The sequence below is a fragment of the Oncorhynchus mykiss genome, chromosome 11 (genome assembly GCF_057628025.1).
Source record: "Oncorhynchus mykiss isolate SJ-2025 chromosome 11, ASM5762802v1, whole genome shotgun sequence".
NCBI lineage: Eukaryota > Metazoa > Chordata > Actinopteri > Salmoniformes > Salmonidae > Oncorhynchus > Oncorhynchus mykiss.
In genome coordinates this window covers 19,990,423-20,007,361 of record NC_143032.1, presented here as the reverse complement: position 1 = coordinate 20,007,361, position 16,939 = coordinate 19,990,423, and the positions used below count along the sequence as shown (strand labels likewise).

At 45.8% G+C, this 16,939-nt stretch overlaps 1 protein-coding gene across 13 annotated transcripts in view; it reads right to left on the bottom strand.

Annotated features, from left to right (window-relative positions):
- Nucleotides 1–2,848: 2,848 nt before the first annotated feature.
- The window catches only part of phldb2b (pleckstrin homology-like domain, family B, member 2b), a 47,347-nt gene continuing 33,256 nt past the window's right edge, over nucleotides 2,849–16,939 (bottom strand). For 3 of the 13 annotated variants that reach the window (XM_021620444.3, XM_021620448.3, XM_021620449.3), the window contains 16 exons: nucleotides 14,641–15,012; nucleotides 13,368–13,505; nucleotides 13,096–13,233; nucleotides 11,818–11,946; nucleotides 11,225–11,380; nucleotides 11,023–11,133; nucleotides 10,835–10,924; nucleotides 9,497–9,649; nucleotides 7,983–8,126; nucleotides 7,779–7,881; nucleotides 6,684–6,837; nucleotides 5,195–5,285; nucleotides 4,925–5,071; nucleotides 4,620–4,839; nucleotides 4,420–4,505; nucleotides 2,849–4,297 (listed from right to left, as the gene is read on the bottom strand). In XM_021620444.3, the coding sequence (XP_021476119.3) occupies nucleotides 4,157–4,297; nucleotides 4,420–4,505; nucleotides 4,620–4,839; nucleotides 4,925–5,071; nucleotides 5,195–5,285; nucleotides 6,684–6,837; nucleotides 7,779–7,881; nucleotides 7,983–8,126; nucleotides 9,497–9,649; nucleotides 10,835–10,924; nucleotides 11,023–11,133; nucleotides 11,225–11,380; nucleotides 11,818–11,946; nucleotides 13,096–13,233; nucleotides 13,368–13,505; nucleotides 14,641–15,012 (2,373 nt within the window). In that variant the 3' untranslated portion in view covers nucleotides 2,849–4,156. Of the gene's footprint in view, nucleotides 4,298–4,419; nucleotides 4,506–4,619; nucleotides 4,840–4,924; nucleotides 5,072–5,194; nucleotides 5,286–6,683; nucleotides 6,838–7,778; nucleotides 7,882–7,982; nucleotides 8,127–8,202; nucleotides 8,395–9,496; nucleotides 10,727–10,834; nucleotides 10,925–11,022; nucleotides 11,134–11,224; nucleotides 11,381–11,817; nucleotides 11,947–13,095; nucleotides 13,234–13,367; nucleotides 13,506–14,640; nucleotides 15,013–16,939 lie in introns of all 13 variants that reach the window. The other 10 variants (XM_021620445.3, XM_090189702.1, XM_090189703.1 and 7 more) reach the window with 5 other exon arrangements.

Sequence of the window (16,939 nt, the reverse complement as noted above, 5' to 3'; positions counted from 1 at the left end):
GACTCTTCACCTAACCTCCTGAGCTAAATACGGCATTCTCCATCACACAGGGAAGAGTAGAAAACCAATGAAGGTGGTGTAATTATTTATGTCACCATAGAACCCACACCCTGAATAGAGACGACATCCCCCTCCTCCAGCTCTAGAGACAATAAACGGGACAAGAACTCATGTTTTCCATGTCAGGGTGTTCATATTTTACCATAACCCTCTGATAATTGTGGAAAAGAACTGCACCTGTATTATAGCTGCGCCAGTCCACTGTATTTTATCTGTAGTAGTAGACTCCTCTCACTGGTGCTGTGAAAATACATGCATCAGAGGAGAAGCAGGGAGAGATCAACACTGTCATTGCAACTTATTGGAGATATTGGACTGAATGTCTGTCTATGCAGTGCCTTCGGAAAGTATTCAGACCCCTTGTCCTTATTTGTTGCGTTACAGCCTCATTCTAAAATGGATTAAATACTTTTTATCCCTCATCAATCGACACACAATACCCCATAATGACAAATCCAAAACAGGTTTTTAGACAATTCTGCTAATTTATAAAAAAATTACACAAATATTCAGACCCTTTACTCAGTACTTTGTTGAAGCACCTTTGGCAGCGATTGCAGCATTGAGTCTCCTTGGGTATGAGGCAACGAGCTTGACACACCTGTATTTTGGGAGTTTCTTCCATTCTTCTCTGCAGATCCTCTCAAGCTCTGTCAGGTTGAATGGGGAGCGTTGCTGCACAGATATTTTCATGTCTCTCCAGAGATGTTCGATTGGGTTCAAGTCCTGGCTCTGGCTGGGCCACTCAAGGACATTCATAGACTTGTCCCAAAGCCACTCCTGTGTTGTCTTGGCTGTGTGCTTAGGGTTGTTGTCCTGTTGGAAGGTGAACCTTCACCCCAGTCTGAAGTCCTGAGCACTCTGGAGCAGGTTTTCATCAAGGATCTCTCTGTACTTCGCTACGTTCATCTTTGCCTCGATCCTGACTAGTCTCCCAGTCCCAGCCACTAAAAAACATCCGTACAGCATGATGCTGTCACCACCATGCTTCACCGTAGGGATGGTTCCAGGTTTCCTCCAGACATGACGCTTGGCATTCAGGCCAAATAGTTAAATCTTGGTTTCATCAGACCAGAGAATCTTGTTTCTCATGGTCAGAGTCCTTTAGGTGCCTTTTGGCAAACTCCACTGAGGAGTGGCTTCCATCTGGCCATTCTATCATAAAGGCCTGATTGGTGGAGTGCTGCAGAGATAGTTGTCCTTCTGCAAGGTTCTCTCATCTCCACAGAGGAACTCTAGAGCTCTGTCATATTGACCATCAGGTTCTTGGTCACCTCCCTGACCAAGGCCCTTAACCCCCGATTCCTCAGTTTGGCCGGGCGGCTAGCTCTAGGAAGAGTCTTAGTGGTTCCAAACTTCTTTCATTTAAGAATGATGGAGACCACTGTGTTCTTGGGGACTTTCAATGCTGCAGACATGTTTTGGTACCCTTCCCCAGATCTGTGCCTTGACACAATCCTGTCTCGGAGCTCTACGGACAATTCCTTCAACATCATGGCTTGGTTTTTGCTCAGACATGCACTGTCAACTGTGGGACCTAATATAGACAGGTGTGTGCCTTTTCAAATCATGTCCAATAAATTTAATTTAACACATGTGGATTCAAATCAAGTTGTAGAAACATCTCAAGGATGATCAATGAAAACAGGATGCACCCGAGCTCAATTTAGAGTCTCACATTAATAGGTCTGAATACTTATGTAAATAAGGTATCCTTTTTTAAATATTATAAAATTTGCAAAAACTTTGAAAACAATGTTTTCGCTTGGTCATTATGGGGTATTGTGTGTAGATTTCTGAGGATTTTGTTTTATTTAATCCATTTTAGAATAAGGCTGTCACGTAATAAAATGTGGGAAAAAGTCAAGGGGTCTAAATACTTTTTGAAGGCGCTTGTATACATGTTTAGGATGATTTACATTGCATTTTATATTTAGAAAGATGCATTTGTAGTAAGATAAATAAACGTGCCAGTTCATGTCTATACTTGTGTAGTACCTGCATTCTCTCTCTCCAGCTCCTTCACCTCCTTCTTACTGACTGTCACTCTGCCCCCCATGGATAACAATTCAGCTACTTTGACTGGAATTAAAGGGAAACAATATGAATATGTTGATCTAACATCCACTCTCTGTTTCACCACATCACTCACATCAGTTTGGTCCAGATGTCAGGGGTGGTGGTGGTCTCTTGCCCTTCCCTGTGACACTGTTGAGTGATGTCATTCTCTCTGACCCCTCCACTCTCTCCCTGACTCCATGCTCCAGACAGACAGACCAGCAACATCAGCAGACCTACAGCACCACTTATTCTGAAATGATACATCTTTTAGACATGATGTATTCTATAGGCACAATCCCCTTCCTTATATACATGCACAAGTGAGGGAGCCACCGCATGAGAATTTAACATGTGTTTCTGACAGAAAAACAAGAACATCAAGAACTCGCTGATTGAACTGAAAACTATGATAAAGATGAGGTTATAGCAGGTCTCGATTATCTGATGTTCTTTAAGACCGTGGGAGAAGTGACCCTGTTCTTTGGTTGAAGGTCTCTCCTCATGTGACCCCTGTGTGTATACAATGTGCCAAGAGGACTGAGAGCCAGTCTGAATACAGGACCAGATCACCCCTCTAGCGGTTCTGATACAACACTGCTGCTTCTGATCACAGAGTTTCCCAGTGACATTTGGCATAAACAGAATCTTTACATGGATCATAGAGCCTTCATTCAAATCAATGTCTCATGAAAACATGTTATATTTTCAAGAAAAATGACCAAACACATTTTTAAGTGACAATATGTTCTTACTTTAATATATGTTCTTGCTTTTTCTGTATGCAGAAATAAAGATACATGCATTGATAATCAATAGCATAAATACAGTATGATATAGCTACATGATAAAAAACCTGCCATTTAAAAAATATATATAAATGGTTAAAAAGCACATTAATGCCCGATAATGAATCAAACGCCTGGCTAGCCTGACCCCGGATGCTTCATATCTGAAAGGATACAGTAGAAATAATGGGCAGGGTGGAATTGAGTCATTTAAGTAAGCATTTCACTGTTAGTCTCCACCTGTTGTTTATGAAGCAAGTGACAAAAATGGATTGGATTTGCTTCCATCTGTCCTTTCAGTTCTACACTCACTGCAGAAGGTGGTAGGGTTGAGTTGGGATGGTTTAGGGGTCATCCTCTGTCCCTCAGACTGTTCAGCTGTCACCCTCTATTGATGAGAGGGAATAACTAGATTTATATGATGGTGGGAAGGAAAAGCATCATGACTGAGCACTAACATACAGTAAGCCTATGTGCCAAGGCTGCTCGCCATTAAACAAGGCATTTGATACATACAACTCACAGCTAACATATCTGGTTAGTCAACGATAAAATACGCAGCGAAAGCTCGACCAGCATGATTATAATCTGTGAGGGTTAACCTATATGATCCTGTATTTATTCTACCACTGACATGTATAAGGCTGCATCTCAATGACAACCTATTCCCCAAGTAGCAACCTTTGGTATTGTATTTTACCACAGATGACTTGACCTTTGGCTACACTAGAAGACGCAATGGAGGACATTGGCCTCATGAGAAAAGACACCATACAAAAAGATTAGCACCTCTGGGTTATGTGATCACAATGTAGCGCACACACACACACACACACACACACACACACACACACACAGGAGACCTGAGGTCTTTGGGGATGAGTAAATATCAGTAACTTGCCGCCTGATCATTTGACCCTACACAACCTGGAATTGAAATGAACGTTCTGTTTGCTTGTTTACTAATGATGCATAAAAACACTGGCCAATCCCAGCAGAGCTACTGTGAGAGTTAAGGCACACTGTTGGAGAACACGTCCTAAAATACAGAAATAAAAACAGTCCATCTGTGTCACAGAGAAAAGAGAGGAGCTAGTCCTGTCGTCATAACCACACGCTGGCTGTAACCTTCCACTCCGAAGCACCCCTCTTTACACCATGAACTGAGTGTATCCCTCCGACGCGTACAGATCAAGTCTCCTACACCATAAAGTGGGTGTATCCCTCCGCCATGGCCATATCGCTCCTTTCTACACCATGAACTGAGTGTATCCCTCAGCACCAGTGACAATGACATCCATCCAGATCCTCATGGCCTCAGGAGAGGGGGCCACCATGTAATAGACCCTGTCATGAGTCTTCACACTGAACGTCAGACACGGGTTAGGACTCTGGAGGGGGAGGGAAGGAGGGGGAGAGAAGAATAGGGATCAGATACAGCAAGGCTACAAGGATTCAGCATTTAATAAGAGAAAGACCGTGTCACACACACACACAACAAAGGAGTAGGTACCTTGTGTGCGTTCTTTAAGTGGTCATAGTAAACTTCCTCTATTGCTTGGAAGTAGATGACCCCTTTCAGCTTGGCCTCATGCTTGTCTGCAGCAGAGACAAAACACACAACAGTAAGAAACACACAATCAGACCAGAAGTTAGGACTTAAGAGGTGTGCGTTACTCACACTCCAGTCCATGGTACCTATCCGTTCTTTACCTGAGAAGTAGGAGAGCGTTCGTCGGTTGCGGTCAAAGACGAACCAGCGTTTCTTCCAGGTCTTGATCTTTCCCCCCATCTTGACCAGGAATCCTCGGCATGTCTTCTCCGTGAGGGACAGGTGGAAACAGGTGTCAGCACTGTGGCCCGCTGACTCTATATGGGCTTTTAGGTCAAAGTCATCCTTTCGAACTGGCAGGTAGCGCGTCAGAGGACGGGACTGTGGGGACAGGGGTTAAAGGTTACTCTAGTGGTCAGCAATCTTAGTCCTGGAGAGATACTGTTTCGTATGCCTATTGTTTCACCTGTGCTCTCTGTTTCTCCCGTAGTTTCACCTCCCTGTCGATGAGTTTCTGTCGTCTGTTGGTCTCCTCCTGCAGTCTTTTCTCCAGATCCTCCCTCCTCCTCCTCTCCTCCTCCAGAGCCTGTTTGCGTGACTCCATCTCTTGCTCCTGCACCAGACACAACACATGCTTTACTTTAGATTTCAGTGTGTGTGTGTGTGTGTGTGTGTGTGTGTGTGTGTGTGTGTGTGTGTGTATTTGTTTGTTTATCTGTGCACATGTGTATGTTACCTTGTGTTCTATGAGGCGATTCTTCTCTGCCTGAGCCTGTCTCAGCAGACGCTCCATTTCCTCCAGTTTGGTCACGTTAGACGTACTGGCACTGCAACACACACAGACATTCTACAGGCTGGGAATGATGCAGCACAGGACTTATTCTTCCCATGGAACACACACAGTCATTAAGAATGGGCCCTGCTGGAACACATTAGAACCAGCCTGGACGTGTGTGTGTGTCACAGCAAAGTCTGCTGCTTTTCATTTCCACTTCAAAAGAAACACCTGGAATAAGTCTCTGACCCCCCCCCCCCACTACTAACTCCTCCTCTATCCATTTCCGCTTCATATCTACCACAATCCTTCATTCCTTCTCTCAACCCTCTCTGTCCTCTCGTCATCTCTTTGCGTACATTTGACTCATTTAGCAGACGCCTTTATCTAGGGCGACAGTAGTGAGTGCATGCGTTCTCATCAGTTTTTTGTACTACGGCGTTGCAAGCACCATGCTCTACCAACGGAGCCACACGGGGCTTCTCTTTCCTGTTCCTGTCAGAAAGAGGCCTCTCTCTTACATAACTAGTACACACACACACACACACACACACGTCACTCCAGTGATGGCGTTACAGAGATGCAGTATTCCATATGGTGTTCCATTCCCGAGGCTACATGGATACTCCTTTGGGAATTATCCTGATTTGAGCACTGTGTGTGTGTTTGTATGTGTGATTACAGCGCCATGCGGATCAGAGAGGTAATCCAACAGGAACACTAGCCAAGAAATATAAGCAACCTGACGCTTACCTGCATAAACGAGAGGGAATGGAACCAATGGTCCATTCAGATGCTCCAAGCTAGTCCAGTCCAATTTAACCCAAAAATAACCAACCAGAGTCAAGACCCACAGAATACAGAATCTGTGCCGGGAGTTCACAGAACCAATCCCATTTTACCTTCAGTCCAATCCGAAATGAAACCACAAAACCTAATTGTGCTTTGCTGTGTCACTGAAAGCTCCACGGTGCACAGAAACAAGCGAACAGCTCCGATCTCTGGACCACAGAAACAGACTAACCCATCTAAAACCCAGAGGTGTAGAGCTGGCCTGAACCCTCTCCAGACAGACAGAGAGAGAGCGAGCGAGCGAGCTACAGAGAGAGAGATACAGAGTCAGAGAGAGCGAGAGAAAGAGAGCACTCTGCATGCAGAACACATTATTTCACCCCAGTGAGGCTGAAGCCCAAATCTACCACCGCTCAATAGCTATCCCCGCTTGTAACCTGACTCCCCTAACCTTCAACCCCCCCCCCCACACACACAAATGTTTCAACATGCATGAACATTCACCTCTCTCCCTCCATGTTTCACACTATAGAAAATTAGAAACTGACTTCATATGATCGGTATGCACATTCAGCCTCTGAACACACGTATCACACATATCCCCCTTTTCCTTGACCTCTCCTCTCTCACTCTCCCCAACACACACACCCCCACCTACCAGGAGACGTTGTCCGGGGAGCAGGCAGAGATGCTGGTCTCCATTGAGTCAGAGCTGTCCACGCTCATGGTGTCGTATGCCTGGCCGTTATCACAGTAACCGTAGGTGTCCAGGTACACGTTGGACTGGGAGGCGGCGCGAGAGCTCGGCTGACCTAGACCACAACAAGACCACACACAGTCAGACAGAAACCACAACAAAAATCACACAGTCAGAAAGAGAGAGACCACTACCAAAGCACACAGGGTCCGAGAGAGAGAGAGAACAAAGACCAGAAACCGGTGTCTACTTTAAAACAGCGCGAGAGAGAAGCTGTGCATATACTATCGAGTTACCTGTCTGTACCCCTCCCTGCACTGAGCCCTGTTCTCCCTGACCGCTCGCCACCTCAGGGACCACAGTCTGACCGTACGGTACAGACTGTTGGCCCTCCCTCTGATCACACTGACCAGCCACGGTTAAAACACATACAGCAAACTAAAGGTGCAAAAAGTTACCACAACCAAAAGGTCCAAATAACAATGTCCAAAACCGTAGTCCAAAAAATAGATCCCAGAACAACATGAACAACCACAAGCAGTGGACCTCCAACTTGACTGTCACTACGAAGGGAGTAATGTAACACTACAGTAGGGTACAACAAAGACACACACACAGGAAGCCTGATACCATCACCCAAAGAGGGTCAGACACACCACACCCCTCTGATGACCCACCCCAAGGGACAGGCTTCAATCTCACCACAACACACACAGACACACACACACACACACACACACGTTATCCATGGGTTACTAGGACCTATTAACGGATGCTTCACAACAGCAGAGTATTTCCTGCCTCTCCTCAAATCTCTCTACAAACAAATAAACAAACCATGCTTCTGTCCACCCATCACACACACACACACACATCTGATGATCCATCTTTTTTATAGGTTGAAACCCTTGCCTTATAAGGTAAGCTGTGTGACTAACTTATCCCGAGGGTCACTGGTGGTGTGACAGACAACTCTCCTAGACAAACTCCTCTTCCCTCGCCTCTCACTACTTCAGTTTCGCGGTCAGTTTACACATGCGTGAGGTGTGTCCTCACCCTTGTGCAGGCGCCGTTTATCTGTGTCTCTATTGGAGGAGACAGACATGGCCCGGGGTAAAATACTGCCACAGCTAGAACTCTGGACCAGGGGCTGATGGGACTGTGGAGGACCAGAAAGAGAGAGAGATTAAAGGTGATTTTGTGTGTGTGTGTGTGTGTGTGTGTGTGTGAGAGAGTGAATGTGTGTGTGTGTGTGTGTACCTTGTTAGGCATGCTGCGTCCTAGTGTAGCACAGTTGAACTGAGGGGTGACAATGGACGTGGTCTTCTTCCTGGGTAATGTGTCACTCAGGTGGGCCCCACCTTCTTTCACTAACCTCTTTCTCTCCTCCAGTGAACGGAAGTGCTGAACACACACACAATAGTCAGAATCACACACGCATACACACAAACAGCACAGGACACAAACACACAGCCTTTACCTGCCTGTTGTGGCTGTGTTTTTTGACAGGCAGAGGAGGAGGAGGAGAGTCAGGGAGGGGAGAGGGGTCACGATAGGTCACCATGTCCTCCGGCCAATGAACCGAGGGGGTTTTGGTGAGAGGGGGGCGGCGGGGCAATAGGGGATGGGAGGAAAAGGAGGACGGACAATCGACAGGAGAGGAGCGACAGAGCTTAAAGAGGAAGAGAGGAACACCATCAAAGAAAGAGAGAGTACAGCAGACAAAATATAACATCTAGAAAAACTGAAAGGCAAATGCATGGAGAACTGAGGAAGGCATACAGTGCATTCAGAAAGTTTTCAGACACCACCATAGGGATGGTGCCAGGTTTCCTCCAGGTGAGATGCTTGGCAATCAGGCCAAATAATCCAATCTTGGTTTCATCAAACCAGAGAATCTTGTTTCTCATGGTCTGAGAATACTTTGGCAAACTCCAAGTGGGCTGTCATGTGCCTTTTACTGAGGAGTGGCTTCATTCTGACCACTCTACCATAAAGACCTGATTGGTGGAGTGCTGCAGAGATGGTTGTCCTTCTGAAAGATTCTCCCATCTCCACAGAGGAACTCTGCAGCTCTGTCAGAGTGACCATTGGGTTCTTGGTCACCTCCCTGACCAAGGCCCTTCTCCCCCGATTGCTCAGTTTGGCCGGGCAGCCAGGTCTAGGAAGAGTCTTGGTGGATCTAAACTTCTTCTATTTAAGAACGATGGAGGCCACTGTATTCTTGGGGACCTTCGATGCTGCAGAAATGTGTTGGTACCCTTTCCCAGATCTGTGGCTCGACACAATCCTGTCTTCCTTCGACCTTATGGCTTGGTTTTTGCTCTAAGCTATAAAAACAAAGAAAGTTGTACACTCCATATGTATAACCTCCCAGTCATTTATTGGGTAAAACATACATTGTGACATACACTGTCAACTGTGGGACCTTATAAAGACATGTGTGTGCCTTTCCAAATCATGTCCAATCAATTGAACTTACCACAGGTGGACTCCAATGAAGTTGTAGAAACATCTCAAGAACGATCAATGGAAACTTGATGCACCTGAGCTCCATTTCGAGTCACATAGCAACGGGTCTGAATACTTATGTCAATAAGGTATTTCTGTTTTTTATTTTTAATAAATGTGCAAACAATTCTACAAATCAGATTTCACTTTGTCATTTCGCATAAGACTGTAAAGTCAAATGATCTGAATACATTCTGAATGCACTGTAAATAATGTTATCCTCCTCCACACAAACACACCTACTGACCAACAAACACACACACCTCGTCCTCCGCTGGTTTTGGGGCGCTGTCGTCAGTGGGGGGGCTAGGCTCAGAATCAGGGGAGGGATTGGCCAGAACAGGGGCAGGGGCGGGACTAGGGTTCCCCCCCAGCTGGGAGTAAATTTCATTGATCTCACTGACTGTTACATAGCCCTGGAACATACCATGAGGGAAAAGGGGGGAGAGATGAAGTGGACAGAGAGAGGGATAAACAATGGTGAAAGAGAGGGAGATTAAAAGTGAGAGAGATTAAATAAAGAGGGGGGTTGAGAGATAGAGATTCAGCCATGTTAAAACTTTTTGTTAGCTTGGTCAGTTAAACTGCAGCAACAGAGACAGAGCTGTCCTGTTCCATTAGTTTCACATAGACAATGAATGAAGAGAGAAGGTTAAACATAAACAATATGAACATCTTTAAAGGCCAGTTTGTTACCAGTGCAATGTGTTATTATCACTGTATAAATGGAAAACAAGAGGAGGTGTTTCTAAAACGGGCTGTAAAAAGTGCTTCTCAACCTCAAGATTCCTGGATCTACAAAAAACTATCCATCACACAACTCATTCCATAGTTCTCATGTTATCGTTTTGACCATAACCTTTTTGATACAAGGGACCAAGATTCTAAGAAACACTAGCTTAAAGTAACTGTCCAGTGAAACTCTCACTTTTTAAATTCTGTTAACGCGTACACAAATATTGTTGTTGACTCGTCCTATACTCGTATTTGTGGCCAAAGTATAAATTGGATAGAAAAAACACACTTCAAAAACCCCGCCTCAAACTTGTATCTCAAACAGACCGTTTAAAAAACGCTTGCCATTTCATCATAGAGGATGATGTCATCCTTCTGAGGAGGATGAGCTGGCCAATCAGCAGTCTACTCACATTAATATTTTTTATGACCAGTATACGCCGGTCATGTTGTTGGGCTACGCCCACATCATTCCAAAACAGAAAAGCTGCTTTTTAACATACTTAATTACCATTTTTGGAAGGAAAACTATTTCCCTCCATTATTTGTCATTAATTATAGGTCATATTTCATAGAAATCTGGAAAGATAGATAGAGGGAGGACATAGTACCTCAGCGCTCTTTATGGAAAGAGAAGAAAGGAGGGAGGATAGGACTAGCAGGTCAGCAGGAAGGATAAGAGAAGAAAGAGAGGAAGAGGCGTGGTCACGGGACTGGCCACTAGGAGATTGACACACGTCAGCCAACGACGCCGTATCCTAGGAAACAGGAAAGGAGGAAAGGAGAGGAAAAGAGGAGGAAGACAGTGAGACGAGGGGGACCATGGGTGGGAATGGAGAAGGTTGCTAGGCAATAGTCAAACATACCTCCTTGAGACTGATAGGGCTGAGAGGGAAGCCCCGGCCACCTGTGAGGTCAGCATACTTCTTTTCCACAGAAGCAAGGTTATCTTTCTCCTGAGAGAGAGAGAGACTTTAACATGCAATTAGGACTGAAATCAATGGTCTGTTGCAAAACACACAAACAGACACACACACACACTGCGCGTACATACCTTCTGCAGCATTATCTGCAGGTTGGTCCGCTCCTTCAGGAAGCTGTCCTTCTCTCGCTGAGCCTGCTGGGTAATCTGTCCCGCTTGCTTATTTAGCGCCACCAGCCTCTCCTTGGAACACACACATACAGTAGTTTAACACACACACACACACACACACACACATACATACACACACACACACAAAACACACACACCGTACCTTGCGTGTGACGGTGCTCCGTTGGTAGTCAGCTATCTCTCTGAGGAGTTGTTGTGTGCTTTCCTCCTTCTCCTCATCATGACAACTCTCTCTCTCCAGCTGCTGAAACTCCAGGTCCTCAAAACGCTTCGTCTCAGCTTCCAGCACCTCAGAGTTCTGACACACGCACACACACGTTTTTCTCAGATTGTGTTATAACATTTTGGCTGTCCGCAAGTGTTCAATTACTATTTTCTGCATGAGGGAGAGAGCATTCAGTCACACAAGCACAAACACACTCACACAACCACACCAAGGCATGCTCTCGCCAAACCTGCTGCACAATCATGCTTCCTCATCCTATCAAAAAACTGCTACTATCCCCCATGAGCAGGCTGACTGTGTGGAGCTTTCATGACGGACATGATATGACACATTAAAACTGACAAACAGGATGAGAGGTGAAGAGGAAGAGCGAGACAGGAAGAGAGACCCTCCTGTAGATAAATGATAGGGGGAAGGAACAAGAGGATAAGGATGGGTGAACAGGTGGGGAAGGTGTGTCACAGGACGTTTTTAGCAGGAAGTGTGTGTGTGTGTGTGTGTGTACTGACCCTGGTGAGCTGCTCCTGTAGGGGCTCCTTCATGGCCTCAGGACAGCAGTGGAGCTGGGAGCGCAGCTCACACACACTCTGAGACAGCTGCTCTACCCTAGCCCTCTCAGCCTGCAGCGACACACACGCCTGACACACACACACACACACGACAAGCATAGAAGCACGCTCAAATGTGCATATGTACGCAGAGGTACAGTACACACACACACACACACACACACAGGAATGACAAGCAGACACAGGACAGAGGGAGAGAGGATGGTAGCGTTAGTGGGAGTCGGGAGGCAGAGTTAGTTACTACAGTGTTACAGTGGTCAGGAAAGCAGAATGGACTAGAGGGCAGAGAAGAGGGAAGGACTGATACAGCTGTGGGTTGGGGATGATGAGGGTTATTATGAGAGGGAAAGGGGTCTTCAACACAGCCCCCCAACATTCCAAGACGTTCAGGCTGACCAGACACAGGAGAAACCAGGCTAACTAGCCAGACACAGGAGAAACCAGGCTAACTGGCCAGACACAGGAGAAACCAGGCTAACTGGCCAGACACAGGAGAAACCAGGCTAACTGACCAGACACAGGAGAAACCAGACTAACTGACCTGACACAGGAGAAACCAGGCTAACTGACCAGACACAGGAGAAACCAGACTAACTGACCTGACACAGGAGAAACCAGGCTAACTGACCAGACACAGGAGAAACAGGCTAACTGACCAGACACAGTATGTGTCAAACTAGTCAACTTTATTTTTGTCTTTTTCTCAACTGCTCGTTATCCATCTTCCTCTCATCAGATCTGTAATCACCAAAATGTGTAAGGGGAAGACTGTGTCTCTCCTCCCCCCCCCCCCCTATATGGTATGTGGTTCCTCTCTCATGTATCTGCCAGCTGTAGGGTTAATGGAACTCTCCGGAAGCAGGCCTGAACATGACCCAGAGGAGAAGAGGGTGTCAACACACACACACACACACACACAGGGGTAGTGACCACTATACCCTGTTGTGTATTAACAGCTGTATATTTGGACCGGAGACTGCATGACAGGGATTTACACATACCAAGTCAGCTAGTCACATGTCAATCAATGTATCATTGGGTGTGGCTAGAGAATACATACTGCAGCATGCTCATTACATATGCACACAGTGCTTATGACACCACAAACTCTTAGAAACTCCATATAGCAGTACACACACAGACACACACTCTTTCTCTCTCCCTCCCTCATGTTGCGTTGATCCCAGTTGCCCCAGTGTTATCACACAGTGGTATTACCGGAGTCTTCTGGTTCTGTGCCTGTTGTTCCATGTCAGACATCTTGGTGTTGAGTGTCTCCAGAGCATCTCTCTCCTGCTGCAAGGCCGCTAGCTCCGCCTGCTGCTCTGCCTCCACCAGGGCACGTTCCACCTCCACCTGGACGGAGAGAAAGAGGGAGTGAGTCTCTATCTTGCTCTACCTCTATTACCTCCTTCCTCCCTACATCTCTCTCCACCATTTTTACTTCCCTCCATCCCCCTCTCTAGCACATCCCTCTCACTCCATCCTACCTCTCTGAGAGACTCGTCCATCTGGTTGTCCAGTTCTTTGATCTTCTGTTCCAGCTCCTCCATGTTGTTCAGCACCTGGATCCTCTCCTCCTCCACACGGGTCACTTCCTGCCTCTGCTGGCCCTCCTCCACCAGCGCCTAAAGATGACGTCACACTCTCACAATGGAATCTATGCTATGTTCTTTATTCACTGGTCCTGGAGAGCTACAGGGAGTGAACACATTTGTTTCCAGCCAAGGACTAACAAACCTGATTCCGTTTATCTAGCTCTTGATGATTAGTTGAATCATGTGTGTTAGTGCAGGGCTGGAACAAAAGCTACAGGTTGTCCTGAATGAGGGGTGAAAAACACTATGGTTCATAGAAAAGTTATAGGTATTAACATGATACTCTGTAGAGTACATTTCTGTTATTCAATTACTAACCAGAAACTATGCAGCTGTTCATACAGAACACACACACACACACACACGCTGCCCACCTTAGGTTGCTATCCTTAGCACTCTCTAATCTAATAACCAGACTGTAAATATCTCATGTGTCGTGTGACCTCTTACAGCAACCAATTTTTACAGTATCCAGCACCTCCGGGTTCTCACAGTTAAATAGAAGACTAATTCACAACAACAGACAACTCTGACCTCTAAAACAATAGGTTGCCGTGGAGGTCTAAGAAGAAAATACATGTTTGACAGTAGGGAAAATATAAATACAGTATGTGGACCTTAAATGGTAAGGTAAGTCAGATTCCAGAGGAGTTTCCACATCAGAACTAAGGAATGTACAAGGAGGGGTTGAGCCGTGACCATGGCTAGTGTGTGTTTTCTTCTGTTTACAGTGAGAGGGGAGCTCTCTTTCTCTCTACCACTCTCCCCTCTCTCCTTTAGTCATGAGAAGCTACATTAAGCTGCATATAGCTTCATAGGCTGTTATTAAGCTTGATTAGGCCTGTGTAAGGATTGCCTGACCAGAGGTCTCATTAACAGGTTGCCAGGTGATAAACACTCTGCCTCCTGTCAATCATTTAACAAGGCTTAATTAAGCTTTACTCAGAGGAAGGACAGCAGTAGCACCTTATGTATCTGTGTGTGTGTGTGTGTGTGTGTGTGTGTGTGTGTGTGTGTGTGTGTGTGTGCGTGTGTGTGAGTGGGAGAGAGAGGCAGGGATGTTGGCTGAAAGAAGTACAGGAGAAAGGGAACAAGAGATCAAATATAAATGGGAGAAAGAGAGAGAGAGAAAGCAAAAGCGAGCGAGAAAGTGAAAAACTCTCACCCGATTAGTCCTAGGCAGGTGCGCGGTGAGCGAGGTGGCGGAGCTTCGTAGGATGATGGCCGGCGATTCTGCCATGTTGTCCCGGTGGCCGCTGCTCCGTCGATGTCGGACTGGACGCTCCTCGTCATTACCATAGTAACCATTCTCCGAGCCGCTACCGGCCCCATTTCCGTTCACAGTTGAGTCAGAGAAGACGGATTCTGACTCATCGTCGTCAGAGACCTTGAGTTTCTCTAGTTCCCGGTTGATCATCTGAAGGTCGGCTAGACCAGCACCGGTATCGACACTAGAACCAACACCCCTCTCCCTGTCCTGCTCCGATCGACCCAGCTCTGAACACAGAGACAGAATGGTTTCCAGCCGCTGGCGTTCCTACAACACAGCACACACAGTTAGAAGCCCACACAAATACGTACATACAGAGTTACACACACAGACATACTTAGATATATGTACACACACACAGACAGAGACAGAGACACACACAGCAAACACATGGATTCTTATCTGTATCCAACTGAAAGCCAAATACACAGATATTACCTGTGGAAGCATGGCTGCCATTTGGAGCATTTCTCCTCACAGACACTCCACAGGGCAAACAGAATTTTCTCATAGCCCTTATATTTCTCTCAGAGAATAACGACAGCCCACAATAACAAAAACTAAACCTATAGCTAACTAACTAACTACTAGCGCTGTGCTACTGAACTAGATATAGAAATTCACAAAGACAGTGGGCTGCTATCTGCAATGCACTGCTGCAGGTGAGAGAAATTAGAAACCACATCGCCCTGAGAACTGAGTGACTGCTAGCAGATACAGTGAGAGAGAGAGAGAGAGAGAGAGAGAGAGAGAGAGAATTCATGTATGTGTGTGTCTATGTGTGTCTGTATGTGTGAGAGAGAAGAGGCAGCAGGGGGCTTTCCTGCGAATGTTATTGGCTCGGAGTCAGACTCTCCAACCGGAAAAGCCCAACGTACTACATACAACATTGGAAATATATCCCAAACACACAGGAGAGGGACTAGAAATACATCCCACATGCATACACATCTACACACACAAACAGAGGCCACTAATAACAACGGTCAGTCAACAAGTAGCAGAGTAAAGCAATACTCTGTCAATTTGACACCTGATTCAGTACTAATGGAGACAAACCGCTGTAGACCTACTACACAAAAGGAGGTGAAGCAGTACAGTTAATAACAGCAACTGGCTCTGGGTGTAACCTGATCTGATCACAAACAGCCCTGGCTCCCACAGGAGAGGATATACTGATATAGAAATGCAATCCTTCCTCTTCTCTCACCATCCCTCTCTCCTGATCTACACCCTCTCACTCTTGCCCTCCCTCCCTCCCTCCATCCATCCCTATTCACAATCTCCCCCTCTGCCCACCTCCATTTTCTCTCTCTCCTTTCCTGTCTCTACCCACCACTCTCAATTCAATTTCAATTCCATTTAAGGGCTTTATTGGCATGGGAAATAGATATACAAAAGTGAAATAAACAATAACAAATGTTTACAGGAAACATTCTTTTGAAACTTTTGTGAGTGTAAAGACATTTCAAATGTCATCAAATAGTTACAGGGGTACGTACACACAATGCCGGGGTACGCCAAATAAATATTTTATTGTTTTTGTAACTTTTTTTCTTCACATTTTCAAACAGGACATTTATATTTTCCAACGGGGCTATACATTTGGGGGAGTTCTCTCTCTCTCTCTCGCCTGAGTAGCCTCATTTCACTGCCAAAAAAACAATTAAACCATCCAGTGTTCAGTGAAATAACCACACAATATCAAATACAGGTAGCCTAGTCAAATAATTAACATCCAATCACATTAACCGTTACTCTATCGCGGGAAACCTTCACGAGGACTGCGAGGACTTTTAGAAACATGACAATTTGAAAAATAAGCCACCAGAGTTTTTGGAGCGAGAATAAAGACGACTTTAGAGTAGTAAGACATGTATTAAAGCAACAGATACCACTAATAAGAAGGGGCTAGAAGCGTCTTATAGGGTGAGCTACCGAGTCGCTAGGACAGGCAAGCCCCATACTATTGTGGAGGACTTCATTCTTCCTGCTGCCGCGGATATGGCTGGGACAATGCTGGGGAAAAAGGCCAAAAGAACTATACAGACAATGCCTCCATCAAACAACACTGTTTCACGACGCATCAGTGACCTGACAGGAGATGTTTGGAACCAATTACTGCTTCGCATACAAGCCAGTGAATTCTATGCATTACAGCTGGATGAGTCAAAAGACGTAGCGGACCTGGCAC